This window comes from Mizuhopecten yessoensis, unplaced genomic scaffold (genome assembly GCF_002113885.1).
Source record: "Mizuhopecten yessoensis strain PY_sf001 unplaced genomic scaffold, ASM211388v2 scaffold3229, whole genome shotgun sequence".
NCBI lineage: Eukaryota > Metazoa > Mollusca > Bivalvia > Pectinida > Pectinidae > Mizuhopecten > Mizuhopecten yessoensis.
Window position 1 is genome coordinate 1592278 of NW_018404940.1, and position 9996 is coordinate 1602273.

At 37.0% G+C, this 9996-nt stretch overlaps 1 protein-coding gene across 6 annotated transcripts in view; it reads right to left on the minus strand.

Annotated features, from left to right (window-relative positions):
- Window positions 1–3718: 3718 nt before the first annotated feature.
- LOC110447159 overlaps window positions 3719–9996 on the minus strand; it is a 56594-nt gene continuing 50316 nt past the window's right edge. For all 6 annotated transcript variants that reach the window (XM_021492659.1, XM_021492662.1, XM_021492664.1 and 3 more), the window contains 3 exons: window positions 8815–8928; window positions 8347–8460; window positions 3719–7062 (listed from right to left, as the gene is read on the minus strand). In XM_021492659.1, the coding sequence (XP_021348334.1) occupies window positions 7034–7062; window positions 8347–8460; window positions 8815–8928 (257 nt within the window). In that variant the 3' untranslated portion in view covers window positions 3719–7033. The remainder of the gene's footprint in view (window positions 7063–8346; window positions 8461–8814; window positions 8929–9996) is intronic.

The window sequence follows — 9996 nt, forward strand, 5'->3', positions numbered from 1 at the left end:
TCTAAGAGAAGTGTGGAAATCAGCACAGTATAGCACCAGAACCAAGCTGCGTATATATCAGAGCTGTGTGCTATCAACACTTTTATATGGTTAGGAATGTTGGCGGATGACAGAGGAAGACTTGTCGAAATTGTCAACATTTCACACAACCAGACTGAGAAAAATTCTGAAGATTGTCTGGCCAAGAGTAATCTCCAATGATGAACTGCTGAGACAGTGCAACACGGAGTGTATGAGAGAAATCATCAAGAGACGCTGGAGGTGGAATGGACATGTGCTAAGGAAGGAAGGTGACTCCATCACAAAGGTTGCAGTCCACTGGACTCCTGAAGGTAAACGGAAGAGAGGTCGCCCAAAAACCACGTGGCGACACATGGTGGAAACGGAGCTCAGTGACATGGATCACAGCTAGGGCACTATCGAGCGTTTAACAAAAGATCGGAAGTTGTAAAAAAACTTTGTTGCTGCCCGAACGCCATCGGGCGTAATAGGCAGTAAGTAAGTATTATCCCCTGTGAAATACTTTACAGGTAAATACCTGGCGACTGTCCCGCGTAGGCCTCGAACCCGTGACCCAGTGGTGAAGGGCTAGTGATCGTACACGATCGGACGCTTCAACCACTTGGCCTCTGCGGGCCCTATGGGTTAAGGAATAGTTAAAGCTGTGCGATTGTGTCATGTTTATTATGAATCAAATTACATGTTCAATAGATCATCAAAAACAGCATCCTCGATTTCCAGGAGTTACATCCAGGGGTTACACTCACTTTCGCTCTCTAGGTGATCTTAACCCCTGGAAATTGAGGATGTTGAGAGCGAAAGTGAGCTAACCCCTGGATATCGAGGATGCAAAGACAGGGTACCACACTAACTATATTTTCTTGATAGTCCACAGAACTAGTTGAATAGATTTATTCGCTAGCCCTTCATCAATGTGTCTAGACTAGTCCAAACTTAAAGTTTACCCCCTCCCCAGGGGGTAATGTGAGACCCCAGGGTCATGAAATTCACAAATTTGGTAAAGCACCTTAAGACCCTTCCATCTATGAAGAGTATTTGATTCTACCATATCTGCGTCTTGAGAAGAAGATTTTTGAAATTTCAGTCAATTCAACCCTTTTTGGCCCCACCCATCAGCCCCTGGGGTCAGTCAGGGCTCATATGTGCATACCATCAAACTGCTATCCAATACAGATAATGCTAACCCAAATTGAATTACTTCCAATGGCAATTAAACAAATGTTGGTCCAAAATGTGATTTCCTTATTTAAACTATAGTAAAGTTAACCCCCTCCCCAGGGGGAAACAGGAGACCCCAGGGTCATGAAATTCACAATTTTGGTAAAGCACCTTAAGACCCTTCCATCTATGAAGAGTATTTGATTCTACCATATTTCAGTCAATTCAACCCTTTTTGGCCCCACCCATCAGCCCCGGGGGGTCAGTCAGGGCTGATATGTGCATACTATCAAACTGCTACCCAATACTGAAAATGTGTCCAAAATGTGATTTCCCTATATAAACTATAGTAAAGTTTACCCCCTCCCCAGGGGGAAACGTGAGACCCCAGGGTCATGAAATTCACAATTTTGGTTAAGCACCTTAAGACCCTTCCATCTATGAAGAGTATTTGATTCTACCATATCTGGATCTTGAGAAGAAGATTTTTGTAATTTTAGTCAATTTTAACCTTTTTGGCCCCGCCCCTCAGGCCCCTGGGGGCTGGGGACCATATAATTGACGATTTTAGTTGACCTTTGGCCATGGAAGGTTTCTGCAAAATTTCATTGAAATTGGTTTAGGGGTTTTGGAGAAGAAGTCGAAAATGTAAATTGTTTACGGACGCACGCCGGACGACGAACGACGGACGCCGTCGGACAAAAGGCGATCGCAATAGGTCACTTGAGACTTTGTCTCAGGTGACCTAAAAAGTAATTGACTGTGGAGTGGTTTGTACATTGAAGTTTTAAGAACATTTTGACAAATATCATGCAATATTTCTGTATTTTAAGCAATTATCCAAAACAAATATCTTGTGATAAGGAGAACACTTGAGGTTGGCCTTAGCATTATTTATTATTAACTGTCAATAACAGATTCTTGATGAAGATAGCCTTTATAGAACAAGAGATCCCAGAGGGATCGTTGCACCAACCATGTACAATCTTTGTTAGTTCTATGTCAGCTCCATCTTTTCTTTTCTCTTTTCTGATTGATGGAGTCATGTAAACAGTAAATGCACCTTGAAGTAATTTTTATCTAAACTTCTTACTGCTAAGTTTAAAAGACAACTCTTCAAAGTGATTTTGTCATATTTACTAGTACAGTACTTATGTTAAAGAAATAGAACCAATCATTGCAATATGAGAAAATCTGTACTTCCTAGGAAATAGTCATAATATTCTTCAATTGTCAAAGTCAAAGATGACCACCCCCTCCCCCCCCACCCCCCTGTGGTCATCTTGTTTTTGTGGTTACTCTCAAAATAAAACATGCATAACTAGGGACTAAAAAGAATCTTCATATGAAACATGAGAAATATCCTTCCAGGACTTCATGAGAAATAGCTATAACAAACTTTCAATTCTCAAAACCAAAGATAGCCACCTGTTACCCATTTTGTTTACTCTATCAGTCTCAAAGGTGAACATGCACAAGAAAGGACCAAGGGGTACCTACATCACAAATTTGAGAAAGCTCCATCAAGTACTTCCTGAGAAATAGAGATAACAAACATTCACTATCAAAATCCAAGATAGCCATCTGTCGGCCATTTTTGTTTTATCTGATCAGTCTCAAAAGTAAACATGCACAACAAGGGGAATTAACATATGAAATTTGAGAAAGATCCCTCCAGTGCTTTCTGAAATATAGCATAACAATAATTGTTTAAGGACAGGTGATGAACAGATGAACCACCCAAAGGGTGATTCGAATAGCCCACTATCAGATGATAGTGAGCTTATAAACTTGTCCTTGTTAGAGCATTGCCCGACAAAGTGGAGACATGTAAACCAACATTAACTGAAACAGGTAAACTATATCAAATTACATGTGTCTAGTATTTAATCAGGACCTATGAGGAAAGCATAGAGCAGTTGGCAGCGTGTCAGCTTATTGAGTTAGCTTCATTTATTTCATCCTTACAACAGTACTCTATTCTACCCAGCTGTACAAATGGACACAGCAAGTAACCCTGTGAATGACAAGTGTCCTTGCAGTAAAAAGATCATGAATGCCAGTCAATTCATATAAATGGCTACACCGTGATCCTGTTTAAATGTTCAGTATAATTGTTACTTCTCCAAATCCAACAAATATGTATTTTAGAACTAAAACTTAAATATCATGAAATGCATTCCTATGGAACCATTCACAGAGTATACTTTATGATATTGGAGACAGGTGTCACATATGTGTGTTACAATCTTTAACCAGATATTTTATGACCATTACAACAATCTCTGAAAAGCAGGGCCTGTGGTGGTCGAGTGGTTAAGGCACCCGGCTGTCCACAATCGCTACTGTAGTCATTGGTACGAGGCCTATGTATGGCAGTGTCCAGGTACTGGCTGCAGGTTGGGGGCTTTTCTCCACCACCAAAACCTGACTTGTTCTTAAACAACAATGGTTGTTAAAAGGATGTAAAGCTCAAACCAAACCAACCTTGATTAGTAACAAGGAATCAATCCCATGAAAAAATAAATAAAAAATAAAATCTGAATTTAATGCTTTTATTGAAAATGTTGGCATTTATGCCTAATGAAAGTAGAAAGACTACATGCAGATGGAAGTATTATATACTGTACATTAAGTGTGCCTGGCTGGTCAGCAGGACAACATCTATGGCATAGGTGTAACATTAACATGTGGATAATCAAAAATATATCTTGGTTTAGAGAGTATATTGTACTCCAAAATATAGTCATTTTAATCTTAAACAGTTTGGACCCATCAAAAATACATAACTGTAATTAACAACAAAACAAATTTGTCTGAATTCTTCAAAAATACATCTTTACAACAACTATTTCAAAATTTTATGGGAAAAGTTATGTGGAAACTCGGACCAGACAGAGAACTCATAGTTATCATAATTTTGATCTTTGAAATTTTTATGCAGAATGGTTTGTTCAAGGCACATGAAGAAGCATTTATCAAGTCTGGCCATAAAGATGTGGTATAAATAATGTTTTATCTAAACAAATCTTACTACACGTTAATTGTGAAAAAAAAATACAATAAATATGGGCCTTGTTTCTAGTCAGACCAAACTTTGGTCAAAAAGGCTGAAAGGAAAAGATCACTTTGACAATTTATTGAATTTTTTTATTGCTAAAAAGATTACTAAATTGAACTGAAGAAACTCAAATTATTTTTGATAATGCGATGTGCAATGATTCTTCAATGAAAATTTTTGAAACTCATTTCAAATACCGGGTATTGAAAACTTTGGAATAAAGAAAACAAATTTTCAATCAGTCCTTTAAAGATATAAAATAACAGTTCCGCATGAATAAATTCATATTTTTTACGGAAATAAATCAATTTTTGGCAAAAACACATGTACAGCTTAACACCAGACTGGCCTGCTAAACGCAGCACAAAAAAAATGGATTAATTCAGAAATAGTGAAAAGATTAAATATGAAAGTTATGATATACACACTAGTTACTCATGGTTCTGGACGCGATTGTTTTGACTTGTCACCTTTATACAAATATCTGCTCAGTAAATATCTTCAAATATTTGGTGATTCAGTAGTAAATTCAAATTAGAAAACAATTGGATTATTCCACAAGATATCTTGTAAGGACAACAATGACAACATTTACCTTTCATAAACGGGAAAGCTTCAGGAAAAAGGATTTTCATGTTTTATTCATGAAGATCCAATTAACAAAGTAACAGAAAAAATGAAACAACGCTGACAATGAACCAAACTAAATCACAAAAACTAAAATGGACTAGCACTACTGTCACTGGTCAGCATTAACGGTCATCTCCTCAGGTATCTGACCACTCTAATCTACTGTAAATGCCCAGTTATTATGACCTTAGTAAATATCAATAACCTCCATTTTCTGCCTTCTTCTTAGAATCAGTGCAGCACATCAAAGTTTCATTAAGTTTCATTGTTGAACAAAAGTACCAAAGTTTTTGCTTCCTTTTGGAAAAGAATATGGAAATAAGTAGTACTGAATTTTATACTTTGCAAACAAACATTTCATGTTTTTAATTCCTACAAAGACTGTCAATATCTCAATTAAAATGTTCATTTTACACTTTTCTGAAATCTGCAGAACTTCCCTTCTAAACCAAAGGACAAATTTTCTCAAACCAAAAGTCTACTGCTTGTACCCTACAAAAGAACTGGTACAGGTATTGTCAAAGTAGATCCTTTGTACTCTCTAACCAAAGGTCTACTACTGGTACCCTACAAAAGTACTGGCATAGGTATTGTCAAAGAAGATCCTTTGTACTCTCTAACCAAAGGTCTACTACTGGTACCCTACAAAAGTACTGGTACAGGTATTGTCAAAGATCATTTGTACTCTCAAACGATATCAATTAATCTCCAACAAAAGTACAGTTAATCTCAAACCAAAGAAATCTTCACCTCCAACCAAAATTCTAGTACAGAAACTCTCAAAGATAGACTGGATTATCTGCCCTTGTAATTAAAACCCTCCACAAGCGGCACTTAAGTACCATGTATTTGGAGCAGAGACTAGTAGTGAAGAGTTTGAAAAGCATGACAGGCAATCCAGTTCACCTTAAAGACAGAGATGTCGGAACTCTCCATACAAAGCACTGATACAATCACCAACCAAAGGAGCTGGCAATTAGGAATGGTGTCAGATCCCTTAAGGTTGTTTCCTAAATTAAGTGTCAACAATTTAAATATCAAACCGTGGAAAACGATCTCAACAAAACAATGAACACTTGAGCAACAGTGAACTGGTCCTAACAGTGTTAAAAAATATCTATGTATAGCATTATTGAACAGTATTGCATATGATTATTGCTTCATCAGTCTATACTTTTATGCAACTATTTACAAACAAATTTGTCTGACATCAGTCTCCAGGCAACTATGGTTGTCCTATTAGTCACATGACGGTTTCCATGGTAACAGGTTTTAGGTTAGTGTTACCATTAAGGAAAAAGATACAAAGAATGACTTTATGCATCATACACTCCACAAGCTGAAAACAGTGTTCCATAAACTCCACAAGCTGAAAACAGTGTTCCATAAGTTCACATAAAAATGACAAGTACATGTAGTTGCAGGTCATCAAATTCAGATCTTACAACAGGGGTCAAATTCAGATCTTACAACAGGGGTCAAATTCAGATCTTACAACAGGCATGGTCAAATCTACATGCATGGTTTACCTTGTTTCTATTTATTTTCCTGTGCGAAATAAATTCCCTTTATGAAACTTCAAATATTGCATAACAAATCACGAGTGGACACCAAAATTATACAATGAAAGGGACATAACCCATGAACAGAATCTACTCAGCATCTACTTCTACTACAATCTTTGTTCTTTAAGGTATCAATTATGCTGTGGTTGTAAAAACACATCAGTCCGATGTATAAACACTAAAAAGGGGGATAATCAAACGGCATCATCTAGTGAGTCTTATTACATCAGCAGTCATTTGTTCTTTATATCACATGTTTTGTTTTATATAACAACACGACTTGAATATTACAGGTATTGAATGTTTTCCTTTGCTTGTTCTCTGTATGGTAAACCTCTCTCTGCAAAGTGCTTCTTGTGTTTCAGGGTCCATTAATTTGAGTGTCCCCTTTGTGGTGCCCATTTCTGTTCTCATGCATAAGTGTATCTTCAAAGCCCTGCCAGAACAACCAATGAATCCCGGAAACTGAAATCAGACCTTCCCTCGACCAATCACAAAGGTTTTTTTTTATCAAAATTGTTCTAACAGCAGCTGTGATTGGTTCAAAGTGGTAACACCACAGTGTACTTGAGGCTTTGAATGCAGACGAAAGTTCATATTACTGTCCCTTCTTTTCCGCCTTGATGTCTGAAAGAAAAGAAAGGAGTCTTAATATTTCAAAGGCCAACCATTTACGGTGAATTATGCTATAAAAAGATAATCCAAGATTTCCTTCAATTTTTGTTTTATCATTTTAAACACAGTATGCATTACCATGGATACTCATGATCATTTCTGTACGATTAGTTAGGTTTTGTATTGTTTTACATCCCATAGACAGCTAAGGTCATCTAAGGACGTGCCTCTATGTGTGTTGTGTATGTGTGCTGGAGCCAGGGTATATTAGTGTAATTGCCTCCTTGTGATAGCACGGATCTGATGCCAATTTCATTTCTGTACAATAGAAATAGATACATGCCTAATCAACAGTCTGTGTGACACATATATTGGTTATATTGGAGAGTATGTCAGAACAGACATTTCGTGTGTGGTAATTTCTGTAGAAATGAGATGTCAGAATATTATAAGCTTGGGTCAACACAAGTTCCAGTGTAAACACCGATCCCATTTCTCAAAATATATTCAAACATAAAATGTTTCTTGATAAAGTAAACCATAATCAATCAATCAATCAATCAATCAAACAAAACAATCTATCTATTAACCGCAGAATAAACTAAAGATTTGATTCTCTGAACAAAAATATCGAAAACATACCAAACTACAGTGCACTACACAACTTGTGTGGAGGATGCGGTACACTTCAGGTTTCATCATACCTTTGATGGTTCAAATGTTACAGCCCGGACAAGATTTTGCTGGAAATATTTTCTACTTATTTGACCTTTAACCCTTTCACCACTATAGACCATAATCGACTCATCCATATCAATGAATGGTAGAGTCTACTCAAGTTACATTGGGCTGAAAGGGTTTTAAAGTGAACGTCAATGACCTAATTACTGTGCATTGCATATCTCCTGTGGGTGATGCAGGTAAGACAGTTTTATCAAGATGCCTTTTACCATTTCAATTTTGTTGACCTAGACTCTAAATCATAAGAATAATAAACCTAATGCAATATTTTTCCCTTCATGCAAAGGGGAGACGAGATCGACACACCAAGGTACAAAAGTTACTGTAAATAACAAGATCCCCTCTTGCCGGTTGGAGTTCTAAAGCAATAATGACCTTGGCCTCTGACGTGACCTTGACCTCTGATAAATGGCCAGAATGGAGACAGAAACTTATTGGACCGATTGGTAATGCTCAAAAAAAATAAAAAAAATACTATGGATGGCACAAAGCAGTTATCTCCCCTTCACCCTTTGAAGCAGTATGGCTGTGTGCTGAGCAATTAACAGTAAATACCGTCTTGAGAGGGAAGCCTATTCTTCTCACGGACGTCTGTGCGTTTCATATCCTCCTTCTTGAAACTTTTGATACAGTTTTGATGTTCCTGTTCTTTCTTTTCTGCTGCTATTGCTGTAAAACAAAAGATGCCCTGGTATATAAGTCTGGTGTATTCGTTACGTAACGATCCAGGACAAATGTATTGTGATGCTCCCCATACAGTTGATCTCATGAAATATTCAATTGAGAGATAGACAGTTAACTCCCCTTGCAGAGGCACTTTGCTAAGCACAGATCCTTCGAAATAAGCCATTGGAATTAAAATCTCAAAAATAAGTATTTTTTCTCCAAAACAAAGTTGACAATTGGCGAGCAACGTTTCTTTTTTCTGTTTATAGATTATTTTTTTTAAATATTACAGAATTTAAGCTTGGATTAAATAACTCTCATGTGATTGATGTAAATAGCTGGTGATAGTGTTATTACCTGCTGGGTCGGGGAGAGAGTTCTTCTCTTGAACTGAAGTTTTTGCAAGCTTGGCCTTGTCAAAGTCTGTCAGCGACTTCCTGAAATCTGCCTCTTGTTTCTCAAGGCTGATGGCTACAAGAAGAAAATACTCATACACTTAAACACAAATTATCTTGCACAGCTAGAAACATTTACTACAAACCATAAAATGGTCGCAGCAGTTGAATTTGTGCCCTTTTTAACTCTATATGAAAAACACTACATCGAGAACACTAGACATAATTGGCTATGGTGGGGATGGTAGGAATGAGAGGTTACTTTGACTCCCGTAGGGCCTGAACAAGGGTAGATCACTTTGACCTTCTTGTGCTCTACACAGATACACCGATTATATTCTAACTATAGGAATGGCTACATTTCCTCTGCTGTCAGCTCTGTTATATAAGTAAAGGTTGGTTGATATTATTGGTAATAACATGATTTATGACTATTTTTACAAGTCCATTGCTGATGTCACAGCTGTTATTATAAGTTCATAAATTAACAATTATCTGTACATTGTATAATGTTTCAGGTATATATACAAGTTAGTGGATCTTATTTAATGTAGATATAATATGTTCGTATATATATTTTATATGAGTGCTAGTTTCTCGTTAAATCAAATTATCGTGGCCTCAATAGATTCCCTGTGGTTAGAGAGAAGTGGTTAGTTCTTCCAATGGTGATCAAGTCTGGATTCAAATGCTCGCCCAGTTTGTGACGTTACAACCTCTACAAGAGGTATTGTTTAGAACACACCTTACAACATCACAAGTTCAGGCTGTTAGACAACCAAAAATCCTAGGGTCCCCCAAAAAATCAAACACAAGAATTCTCTAAATGTACCTATTATTGCCGTGGTTTTAATTTAGCACTTTTTATGCGTGATTTTTTGTGCACTAAATTATACAAGAGGCCCATGGGCCTTAACGGTCACCTGAGTCTACAGTATTTTTTTTTTTTGTTGAAATATGTACCAATTTGAGTAAAAAATAGTATAATGTTAACTTAACTTTGTCAGGACCATGAGCTGATCATTCCTAGACCAATTTTAAGTGAGATCGGCCTATTAGAATTTAGTAGCAAAATAGCGGCCATGGCAGCCAAATTGTATTTCTGATTGACCCGAAAAATAACAACACTTTGTCAGGACCATGA